The 12,467-nt window shown below is 40.7% G+C and overlaps 1 protein-coding gene across 2 annotated transcripts in view; it reads left to right on the plus strand.

The window, feature by feature from the left end:
- Positions 1–12,467, plus strand: part of DPYD (dihydropyrimidine dehydrogenase) — a 361,213-nt gene that overhangs the window by 169,702 nt on the left and 179,044 nt on the right. For both annotated transcript variants that reach the window (XM_061379095.1, XM_061379096.1), the window contains exon 9: positions 9,894–10,001. In XM_061379095.1, coding sequence (XP_061235079.1) covers positions 9,894–10,001 — 108 coding nt within the window. The remainder of the gene's footprint in view (positions 1–9,893; positions 10,002–12,467) is intronic.

A 12,467-nucleotide genomic window follows, 5' to 3' on the forward strand; every position in this document is an offset into this window, starting at 1 on the left:
ATGTTACTATTATAGTGTACTATAGTATACTATTACAGTATTACTACAGCAAGACTACAAGGTGATTTTAGCTAGAACAAGTGGATGCTGCCTCACTACACATCTTTGTTGTATAGTGAGTGAGATCTGACCAAAGGTATTATTCCAGAATACTACTGACTTCATTGTTCCTTATATATTTCCACAGGATAAATTTGCTGTCTGTGATAGATGAAGTTTTAAGTATCTAAGTTTATAAGTTCAAGTTAAGTTTTTAAGTTTATAAGCTTAAGTATATAAATTATAAGATTAAGTATATAAGTTACTTTGATAGATTAAGTTTTCAGTTGTTACTTCGCCACAGTATAGGGGCCTGTATTTGTTGTTCTTTCAGATGCCAACTAAGCATGTGTGGTTTTTCCTTCGTGAGTGTTTTTCATCCTTTCTCTTCCATCCATTCCCTGTGTATTTACTGGATGCAGCTTTTAGCTTTTCAAGACGGGTTTAAATCTTTTTGGAAATAAACCATGGAGATAAAGAGATCTTTCCTATGCTAAGGTTTGATTTCTCTTTTGTAACTTTTCTTTGGCTTTGATGATTCCAAGATAACTGCCCATAAACTGGGTATTAGACGGGTAAATTGTAATAATCTGTCTGGGGAAAGATGCTGTTTCTATTGTATTATTTTCTACTTTGTTTCCAGGAGTCAGTTGCTCCCATTCTCTCCATCCAGGTTCTTTTGCTTTCACTTCTACACATTCTGGTTTTCTATACAGTATACAAGTCATGTTGACATACGGTTTGTGAGATGATGTAATTGTTGTGTCCTTCAAGCTATTGATAGGTAGTCCCCAAGGAGGTGATATTGCTTTTGTGGCCACTTTACTCCAGCACCGCTTACTGAACAAGAGTGAGCACTGAGGCCAGTTTCTTCTCTGGCATAGTGGAGCCTATCACACTGACAAATAGTATCTGGCTGGTGTCTGGAGGGAACACAGCCCCCCCTGTGTCTTTTCTCTGGCACATCAGTGCTAGGAACAAACTTGCGGAAGAAAGAGGGAAAGGAACTGACAACATTAACATATCAGGTCTTAAACTTCAGCATACCTGCTATGCCGATTTAAGGATGCTCCTGAATAACGGCAGCTTATGCCAGTGAGGAGAAGTGACCAAATTGCAGTCAGGACTAAGAATCCAGTTCAGCTGTACTGTAATCAGACTGGAGTAAGCTCTGAGTGGAAAGATACATTCTTCTGTTAGAGATGGATTTGACTGAGACTACCAAATGTATTTTGCTAGTGACCTTTTCAGATTTGTCACTGCTATAACAAATGTTAGGAAGATGACACAGGAAAGGTTTGCAGCAATATTCCACTTTATTCTTTTACAGCAGATGTTTCTTCACTTACTCTGTATTGCAATTTACAGAACTCTTACGTTCTACAAATCAAGATTCATAGCAAACTGCTGCAATGCTTTGAATCCTGCAATAAACAATATCAGGCAGAACAGAACCAGAGGGAAGGTAAGCAGACTTCTGCATTCATCCTTCTCTGTGATGAGCTTTACTTCATAGTACTCTTCACATTTCAGCAAGCCCTTTCACCAGGACTCCCATCTAACTTACTAGCACCTTCAATTCAACTGTTGCTTCAAGCATGGGCAACATTAAGTATCAATTTCCAAGCTGAAAAGAAAGGTTGGAATTACCATCTGTTCCTTAATTCAGGAAGCTGTATATCTTTGTCCAACCTAGTATCACTTCTTCTAGTGTGTCCTTCAAACAGTGATATTTTAAAACCACCTAGGGATACTGGATGGTTCAGTTCTGAGGTATGCATTTCAAAAGAGTGCTTTTAGATAGTAAGTGTTCCAGTCAAACTGGGAGTTAAAAATCTTTATCTGATGAGTCCTGTTTCACCTTTGGCCATTTAAGATGTCAGTCTGTCCCAATCACTAAATATTGTGAAGAGAGACCATGAGGGTGCATTGTTTTGTAAGCCAAGCTCAGAAATACAACACTGATTGCGTGCTCATAATCCTAATTCCCACCACTCATGCGGATTGATTCTACACTCTGCCTGTGATTCCCATCTGCAGTTTCTGATGTGTAGCTCTTGTGGGATTTTGGCTACATCAAAACTGGGATTGAACAACTGGCTTCAAAGAGAAATGGGATTATAAGAATGAATTCAGTTCTGGCTAATCTGACTACTTCATTCCTGTTAGTTCAGTACCATTTACAGGAGCTCAGATCCTCATCTTGGTGTCTAATTTGGCAACAAAGGACGGTGTGAAACCTACAGACTGCAATACATCCAGGTTTAGATGCTTTTCAAAGGCATTATGGTATGGACATAGCTGTTCAGTTTAGAATGCACTGCAGCAGTTGTGTGTGGCTGTTGTTGATACACATGAAAATTGTTCTTTTGCATATGCTGTACACAGTATTCATCCGAACTAGAGGGTGAGAAAAGGCAAATCCAAGTGTCTTGTAGTTCTTTCACTTTCCTCCCTTTTTTTATGAACTAGGTTTTTAGCTCTCATTAGGGAATGATTCTGCCAAACCTTGCAAGTGTACCTATTCCAAAGGAAAGAAACCATTAATAAAAACCAGGAAAAAGGAGCAGTTATATTACCAAATAAATCTACCAGGCTTGCAAAGAAAACAGATTTGAAAGAGCCACCTGCTGTGGCGATGAGGCAGTAATCTCACCAGCAGGAAATAAACGGGGAGAGGAAGAAAATACAAAAGCAGAGACATTAAAAAAGTAATTAAAGCACTTATCTCCATCAACATACATAGCAAACAAAAAAACCCCGGCCACCTAGAAAACGTGCTCTGTTGAACCTCACAACGGGAAGTAACAAAACTGCCGCCATAAAGGTAGAAGATCTTCAGCAAAATGAGAGAGATCCTTTAAAAATACAAGCCTCCGAAGTATTTACTAATGTCTTAATTACTCATGAGCTGACCTTGAGAGAAGCTGAGCACCTGCAGAGCATTTGCAACTTGACTTAAACCTTTAAAGATGGGGATTAACTCTTTAGATACTAATGGCTTTTTGTTCCATTTCGCATGAATGTTGTAGGATGAACTGTAATGGTGCATTTAATATAATCAGGTATGTGGCACAGCTGAGGTCCCTTGTGTGGATAATGCATTTCAGGATCATTCATATCTAAATTGTTGTGTAATATTGATCCATGGACAGCAATGTTATCAATATTGATAGGAATGAATGTGACTTCTTAGAAACAAATAGCTAGAGCCTATACCACTGCATACAAATAGGTTCTATCATGTCTAGGGAAAACTGAATTTGACAGTTATAAGAATCTACTGTTTCAATGTTCTCTTTCAAGGAAATAATGTATTTATAACTCATGGTCCAATTTATACAGTTCATGGGGTGTTTGCTAGAAACCAAACTTGATTTAAGTACAGATATTTTTATCTCCATTTCTCCAGAACACAATTGTTGAAGAAGAGCGGAGGATTAAGAAATACTTAGGGATGTTTTTGCGCTTGGAATTTACACAATGTTATTTCCTCTCTGCTGTGCACCTCTGTAGCCACACTGACCATATGGTACCTGTAGCTGCAAGTCTTGAGGCAAGTGTGAAATGCCGTCAGAACTGTTACAGCTGAAATGTTTCTGTATGGGAACACAAGGAGCAGGTTGGAACGCTGGATGCATGAAAGGGCAGGGAGATGGGACAACATGGGTACTTTCCTGTTCATTCAAAAGGAGCCTTTCAGAAGGGAAGTGGTGGATTTAGGAATTTACCCTTAGAGAGCAATGGTCTCAGCTCTGTATCTACTTTGGCACATCTTCTCAAGAGCAAAACCAAACCCACACAAACCAGTATTGTTGACATCCAGTTTCTCATGAGATTCATGCATTTGTCTTCTCATTCTCAGTCGTTGCTGACAGATCAAAGCTTTCCACCTGGCCGTAGGATCTCCTGGGGTCCTGTTCCCTGGCACATCCCTGTTGTGGGGGCTGGGAAGAGCAGAACAAAAATTTTCCCTGTAAATTTTATTGCTTGAAATCTTGTTTAACTCTGAAATCTGCGCAGGTTTTCATGGAGATGGCAAGAGGTGGAAAACCCTCCCTCCTCTCTTCATCAGGGACTGTAGCGATAGGACAAGGGGTGATGTGTTCAAACTGGAACAGGGGAAGTTTAGATTGGACATAAGGAGGAAGTTTTTTACTATGAGGGTGCTGAGGCACTGGAATGGGTTGCCCAGGGAAGTTGTGAATGCTTCATCCCTGGAGGTGTTCAAGGCCAGGTTGGACGAGGCCTAGGGTGATATGGTTTAGTGTGAGGTGCCCCTGCCCATGGCAGGGGGGTTGGAACTGGATGGTCTTAAGGTCCTTTCCAACCCTAACTATTCTGTGATTCTGTGATTTCTAACTAATGCTCCATGTTTGTATGACATGGAACATTTAACAGCTTTCAGAAAGTCCCATAAATGGGTGAATGGAGTTTGATGTCGGGTTTGGTAGTTTTAAAAGATAGAAAAAGGGATGTGCAGAGCCAATGAATCCAACATTTATAAATGTAGTGTAATTTTGGTACAAAGTCAAAAGATTCATTATAAAAAAAAGGTCAAAATAGAGTGTTTGGGCTTTTAAACCCAGTTCTTGGTATATTCAAACACAGGTTGCATTCACCAGCCTGAATTTACACTGTTGCCTGAAAGTAAGGGCTTGGTGAACACAGTTCAGTCAGTTCTCATCTTGAAAACTCTCTTCTGTCAGGGTAGCAACAGTGAAGAGAATGCAAAGAGCCCTCTTTAGTGCTTAAGAGATCATAGCTCATCATTTGTTTACCTGGTTCAGCTTAAGGTTTTCCAGCCTGTGGTATTATACAATTAAAAGTGAAGCAAGCTGAGCATGTCAGCGTTGGATGTAAGGCAAAGCAGAAAACCTCATGATGCTCTTGTACATTCTGTCCCTGGAGGCTGCTCTGTATTTACACTTCAGCTTCATGTGGTTTTTGGTGTGGAGGTTTGCTTTCAGTGAAAACTATATTTGACCTTTACCAAGGCCAAGGGCTTTTTGTGTATGTCAGTTATTAATACTGGCTGAGAAGCTCATTTGAAACTGCAAATCTGCCCAAACATGTGAGATCGAAGTAATCCAAACAAGGAGTTCACGTTCAGAAGGTGTTCCTGTTTCTGGGGAGAGGGGATTTGATCAAAATCAGAGAGTGTGCCTCCACTCCCACTTGAGTTTTCCTTTCCAGACCAGGTTAATAGTTACAGTAATAGCAGCAGAAGTTATTTCCTCTTCCTTGATGTGTTGATGTGCCTTGATATCTTTGGTGCAGGAACCAAGTGGACACAGTGCATTGCTCTGCATGGCAGTCCCTTACATGTTGTACGCATCATTCTTGTATTATTGCCTTATACATCTGACACATTGACTCTAATCGTTTAGTGATTCACATTTCATCTGGACTAGGAAATGGTGAGAGTAAATTCCATCTCTTTAAATGGAGATGATGGACTTAACACTGCCAGTGAAGAAAAATAATATACATCAGTATTGTGAAGACAAAGAGTACAAGATCTTGCTAGGAAGCAGATGTTTCTAATATTAACGTGTGTGTGTGTATACACACATACATATGTATATATCAGCCTTCCAGTATCTGAAGGGGGCTTATAAAGCATGCTGGGGAGGGACTCTTCGTTAGGGACCGTAGTGACAGGACAAGGGGTAAGGGGTTAAAACTTAAACAGGGGAAGTTTAGATTGGATATAAGGAAGAAGTTCTTTACTGTGAGGGTGCTGAGGCACTGGAATGGGTTGCCCAGGGAAGTTGTGAATGCTCCATCACTGGTGGTGTTCAAGGCCAGGTTGGACAGAGCCTTGGGTGACATGGTTTAGTGTGAGGTGCCCCTGCCCATGGCAGCGGGGTTGGAACTCGATGTTCTTAAGGTCCTTTCCAACCCTAACTATTCTATGATTCTATATGCATGATATATTTGTATGTGTATATATGAAGGATATAAAAATGGGAGGTTAAAGTCTGTGTTTTCCAAAGCCACTGCTATAGTGCTGTAGTGCCATAGTGCAAATGAAGGAAATGATTGTGACTTTGATACAAATTATATAAAAACAAGAGACCTAGACTTTGGAAACCATATGATATGTCAGATATAGGAGAGATCATTGCCCACTAGAGAAGAGGCTGTGGGGATCATATGAAGGGAAGACAAAAAGAGGGCTTCATACTGAGTGCCGTGATGCTTCCTGAGACATAGCTGGAGCATCTGGAGGTGAAAGGCAGGGCCTAGCAAACCATAGGGTCAGGAATAGAGATGAATTGCTTTCTGTGCTGTACCTGACCCAGATTGGAACTGTCTAGCTTTTGCAAAGCTGAACTAGATCTGTCATGCAAGCTGTTATTTTCACAATGTTTCTACTGTCCCTATTCTTAGTAAATGCTGTTTTATACAGCCCATGAGGCTTTGTTGCGTGGTTTGGATAGCAGTTGCTTCAGAAGCCTGTTCCCTGGCATCAGTTAAAGGGACTGAAGTGTCAGGAAGTCCAAGGCTTGGTGGCAGAAGGCTGTGGCCCAGCAGAGCCCTCTGTTTCTGTATGGGTGTGCAAAGTTTATCCCAACACCACCAGTGCAATTGTTTTTCTTGGCTGCCTCCTCTTGGTTACCCTTTGGAAGAGCTGCTCTTCAGTGCAGGTGAAGGAAATGGTTGTTAGCACTTGATTTCTATATGGGTTATTTAAAGACAGGAGACCCAGAATGCTGAAAGATTGTTTTTACAGGACAAGAAATACCAAGTAATAAAGAAAATCCTTTTAGATAGATGGCTGTGGGTGGATTCGGAGGGCAGAGAACTGCCTCCCACTGCCTTCAGCCTAAAACCTAGGGGAAAGACCTCATCTTTTTCTAAGCAGTTTTTCTTGGGTGGCTCCTGGCTATTTTGTATTAGGCTGTGAATTCCCTTTTGCTAAAGGAGCGCTGTGATTTCCCTTCAAAGGGGATTTCTCTTGGTTCATTATTTTGACCTAAATTGTGTCTTTCATAGGTGGCGGGGGTTTATAATTGTGTTTCTGCTTTAAATCCGCTTGCCCGAAACAATGATTTTCCTCTACAGCGGCTTTTTTGTTAAATCTCCTCTCTCCCAAGAAGCTGTTGGCTGCTTGTCAATATGTGAGCTGTCTGTAGAGCAGACTTCGGTGGGCTGGCTGCTCACTATGAAATGGTGTCTCTAAAGTGGATCTTACCAGCTCATGATCTCTGCCTGCCTCTTCCTTAGCCAGCCGAGTGGCTTTAAGGCGTACCCAACCCCTCTGTTTTAACAAAGTTAAATACAACTCTCGTAATGGCAAATACTAAGCAAAAAAGGAGCAACTCCCAGCAGATGCTTAGCAAAGAGTTTGGGACTGCTGGGGTTTTTAGAGGTGCAAGAACCACCCCCCTGCATTTCCTTCACATTTAGATATTGCAGAAATGGTTTTCGTGGAGATTTCAGCAAATGAAAATAACAGAAAATGTCATTTATACTGACTACCTCAGACATTTGTTTGGTCGTATCAGCCGGGCTTAACATTACTGAGTCCAATGCATTCACACATGGCACTTTGATTTCAGTGACACTGTTCTAGTGATGAACCTGAACCTTGAACATTGCAGCATTCCCATAATTCCACACATTCTTCATATAGGGGCTCAATTACTGATGCTGTTAAAGACAGAATAACTGTCATTATTCTATGTGAGGATTCCCCCCCCCCCCCCCTTTTTTTTTTGAATGGGAATAGGTGTTAGGGAGAAAGGGAATTCTCTTTAATGACGGCTGCATGTCTCACTAATGACATGAGGCTTTCTTCCAGAAGCAAGCTGGGGCTTCTGAATCATAGATCATAGAATCAACCAGGTTGGAAAAGACCTATAAGCCCATCAAGTCCAGCTGTTCCCCAGCACTGCCAAGGCCACCAGTAACCTATGGCACTAAATCATGTCACTCTGAGTTGATTTACAGATACTTCAATAGAAATAGTTGTATTACTCTGTTGTCTGCCCATAGGCAGTCACCAAGAGCTTTTCTTCTCCAAGGCACTTTTCTTGCCATAGATGTTTTGCAGTATGTACATAGGGAAAAACCTATGCAGTTTTAACAGAGACTCTCTTGAATGCATTTTACATATTATACTTCCAATAGCAGTAAGTATTTCTGGCAGCCTCTTAAGATATCCATTATTCATTCTTCATTAGCTGATATTGCAGTCTACCCAAGAACTACAGCGTTCAGAGGTCTTGAAGATCAGTACGTGCTCGTGTTTGCTAACCTTATTTTATTCAATATCCACCTATAGATTGGTGGTGTTAGAAAGTCAGGCGTTCAGCAACCAAGTCATGATTTTTTAATACATAAATAGAGCTCAAGAAAGGGCTCAATAACATAAGGGGTTTGAAATGCAAAACTGTCTGAATTGTGTTACTTGCTTTTTGCCTTGTGAATTCACAGAGAGGATGGTTTCATTCTATCAGTGAAACTGTTAAAACTAAACAGGTGCCTTTTGATTCCCTTCTTGTATTCTGGTAACTTCATTCAGGGATCTGGAGGTTTAAAAAACTTCCCTTGTATCAGGTGGCTCAAAACAATCCTGAGCTTTCTTATGACTGAGTCCTGATCTTCTGCTGTCATAAGAACAGATTTTGGCTGCTGCACTGATATAAAAAGGCCAGTATATAAAGAGTAGGGAAGGTTTACTCCCCTGCTTGGAACAGGACTCCTCAAAGTGCAGGCCTGCTTTACTGTTGACACTGAAGTAGTGTTGCTGGGGCTTTCCAGACCAGGATGTCTCAGAGGAGAAAGGCTCATCTGCTGTCATCTGCTCCCAAGCATGGCAGGAGCACAGATTGCTTTGCACGCTTCAGTTCTGCTTCTTGCTCTGAGGACTCCTCAGTTCTAGTGTGTTTTCTTAGAGAAGTTGTTGACGCTTCCTCTATTCCAATATGTAATTATTAATTACATATTAATTAAATAATTATTAATAAGAACATTCTGGGGTTTTAGAGGTAAATATGAAGGTTGAAAACAACCTGATAGATCATTGCATTTGCATGACAAGAACGTTTTAACTTCTGTGCCAGCTAGGCTGGCTTTTTGTGCTGTCCAGACGTTCCCACAGGAGCAAGCATATACTCTGTTATAATTGGAAGATGCTTTTTGCTGCTTTCTTTTAATTGAAAGGTTTGCTGTTGCTGGTTGTGAAGTGTATCCCTGTGACTGTCCTAGGGCTTCTGTATACATGTGTGCTATTAAAAACTGTAAATGAATGTCAGCCAATAAAGACTTCGGTGTTTAGAGAGAACAACCAAGAATGGCAAAAAATGGTGCATACAAATACATCTGCAGCATTGCCATTTGACCTTCTCTCCTCATTGTTTAAACTGGTTATTATGGAGTGAGTTGTATTATCTGCAGGCTAGCTGCATTGAAAACTGCCTCAGAACAAAAGGAACAAACCCATTTCACAGCAGTAAGGGTTAAATGTGTGTGCAGGTAAAACAATACAAGAACAGCTGACAAGTCTTCTCTGCAGTAGCTTCCCTGCTTTTGTACCCTGTTTTGTCTAACCCTTTCCTCTGCATTTGCTTTAGTATGTGTTATATGGTACAGGTTATCCAACAGTCTCATTTTCAAGTGGCAATACATATAAAAGATCACCAGTTATGCCAGCTACAGACTACAAGCATGAAACTACAGTCATTTGTGGTGTTCTTTTAGAGACATCTAAGGGTTTGTAAAAGTGCTTGTTTTGAGGACATTTTTCAGTATGTGTAAATAATTTGAGATATATATATATATATGTATATAGGTCATTGACATTTGCCTTGTAGTTCTGATACGCCTTAAAATATCTATTTTAGGTTTGCCAGAACCAAATAGAGACAGTATATTCCAGGGACTGAGAATGGATCATGGATTCTACACATCTAAAGACTTTCTACCTTTGGTAGCAATGGCAAGTAAACCAGGTGAGTGGTATGTTTTTGTTGTAGTCATGGTCAGTAAGCAGCATATCCAACTATGAAACACCTCCCAGTGAATTCTTCTGGAGCAGGGTTTTCTCTTGTGTGTGATCAGGAAAGTCATTACAGAATCAATATCGTAGAATACCAAGTTGGAAGGGACCTCAGGGATCATCTTCTCCAGCCTTTCTTGGCAAATCATGACCTACACTAGATGTCCAACCAGAATTCCCCCAGGATAACTTGTGCCCATCACCCCATGTCTTTTTCATGTGACTCTCTGTAAAAAGGGAGTCTCCATCTTCTTTGTAGCTAGTCTTTAAATACTGGAATGTGGTGATAACCCTGAGCCTTCTCTTCTCCAGGCTGAATAAGCCCAGTTCTCTCAGCATTTCCTCACATGGTTTCCCATCCTTTGATCATCTCTGTGGCTTTTCTCTGGACCCTCTCCAGCCCATTCACATCTGTTTTACATAGCCAGGACCAAAACTGATCACAGTGTTCAGGTGCTGCCTGACATGAGCTGAGTGGGATGATGATTTCCTTATGGCAGCTGGTGATGCCCTTGCTGATGTAACCAGCATCCTGTTGGCTTGCTTTGCCCCAGCAGCACACTCTTCACTCCTGCTGAGCTTGTGTCCACCAGGAGCCCCAGGTCCCTTTCCACAGAGGTAGATCCCAGCCTGTGCTGCACTCCTGGATTGTGTTTACCCTGTGCAAGACCTGACACTTGTCCTTTTTGAACTTCATGAGGTTCTTGTCAGCCCACTCTTCCAGCCTATCCAGGTCATCCTACAGCATGTCTCTCCCTTCACAAGTACCCGCTTTCCCTCTCAGTTTGGTACCATTGGTATACTTGGTTAGGGTACACTTGATCCCATCTTCCAGATCATTTGTGAAGATACTAAACAGGGTTGAGCCCCATATTGATCCCTGGGGGACGTCACTGGTGACAGGTCACCCTCTGGTGACCACCACACAACTTTACATCATAACTTACCAGTACCTATAGTAGGAGGCTGTAGGAAACCCACAGTCCTAGAGAGTGTAAAACAGGCATCGATAAAAATCTAAACATATGGCAAATCATTACCCCTAGTAAGTTATTTTTGTCATTTTGAATTATACTCCAGTGATGTCATAAGCTTGTATAAATTATCTTGATATAAATAATATATATAAGGTGAGCTTGGAAAAAATCTAGTATTAAAGAAGGTGTTGGTGACCCATATAAACAGTTGCTTTCTGTATTGTTGATAAATGATTTGACTTGATCCCAGATTATGTACTCTGCATGTTTTACAGATGCATCTTCCTTACCAAAAGAGCTTAGAGTCTAAGACTCAGGAGAACAGTAGTATGCCAGGAATTAATAAGGCAACACTTGCTTCGTAGGCACCAGATGCAGTCTTGTTTTATGCTTTTGCATCTTTGAGTATAGAGGTGGCTGCATTTGCTCCCCAAGTATAGCTGCTTTCAGTGGCCCAGAGTTTGAAGTCATAAGCCCCAGATGAATGTATGAGATGAGGCTTGTGATTTCTGTGCCACGTTCCCTCGTGGTCTGCATCCCCCAGTGTGCAGATTGAAAAGCAAGAGATTCCATGTAGTTACCTGTAGTAAACCTGTAGTGTATATATATAGTATGTGGTGTTGTACATATGATCACATGTTTAACCACACATACACCTTTTTATCGGTTTGCACCTTTTTATGTACCAACTGATCTTTAGCATTCAGAGATTTCTTTTACATCAAGGATTTGGACTTGATGGTCTTAAAGGTCTTTTCCAACCTAGCTGATTCTAAGAGTGTGTGATCAACTTGGGTTGCCTTCTTATTTAGCAGGCTTTTCATAAGCAATGTGTTGAAGAATATATCTTCTGGAGCAAATTATTCTGCATATAAAAGCAAAGTTTATTACCCCATTTTATGCAAAATATTTAGGAAAGGAAATTCTTGGTGCCATATGTCCCATCTCTCTGCTGCTTTGATCAAATGTGTATTTATTTTGTCTTAAGCTAAAAGGGAGCTGAAATAGGTTGGGAGAAATGGGTGGGTTTGGTTGTTGTTTTTTTTTTTGTTTGATTCTACAAATTTGACTAAAATTCATAAGTTTATTATTCCGTGTGGACACATAACACGTACTATAAGTCACCTGCCTTCATGAGGATCTGTATAGCGTTGATGTGCATCTTTGAAAGTGTTACAAAGTAATCCTGTGGATTTGCCAGGATATGGAATGATGTTTTTTATACATTAAGTCTACAATGATAAAAAGGATGAACTTTGAAGAACTAGCCTTTTCTGAGTGACAGTAATAGATAGCCCTTTGGTGTTGTCTGTTAATTAACATGGTCTTTTTTGCTTAATTTTCCTCATGTCTGTCTGTAGCTGCAGCCACCTCTTGTTCTCTAAAGCACGGGGTTTTAAACTAAAACACACGTCCTTTTCTTCTTACTATGACAGTTCTCT

Source organism: Neopsephotus bourkii, unplaced genomic scaffold (assembly GCF_033783945.1).
Source record: "Neopsephotus bourkii isolate Nb327-2 ecotype Australia unplaced genomic scaffold, CSIRO-AGI_Nbou_v1 NB_1768, whole genome shotgun sequence".
Classification (NCBI taxonomy): Eukaryota; Metazoa; Chordata; class Aves; order Psittaciformes; family Psittacidae; genus Neopsephotus; species Neopsephotus bourkii.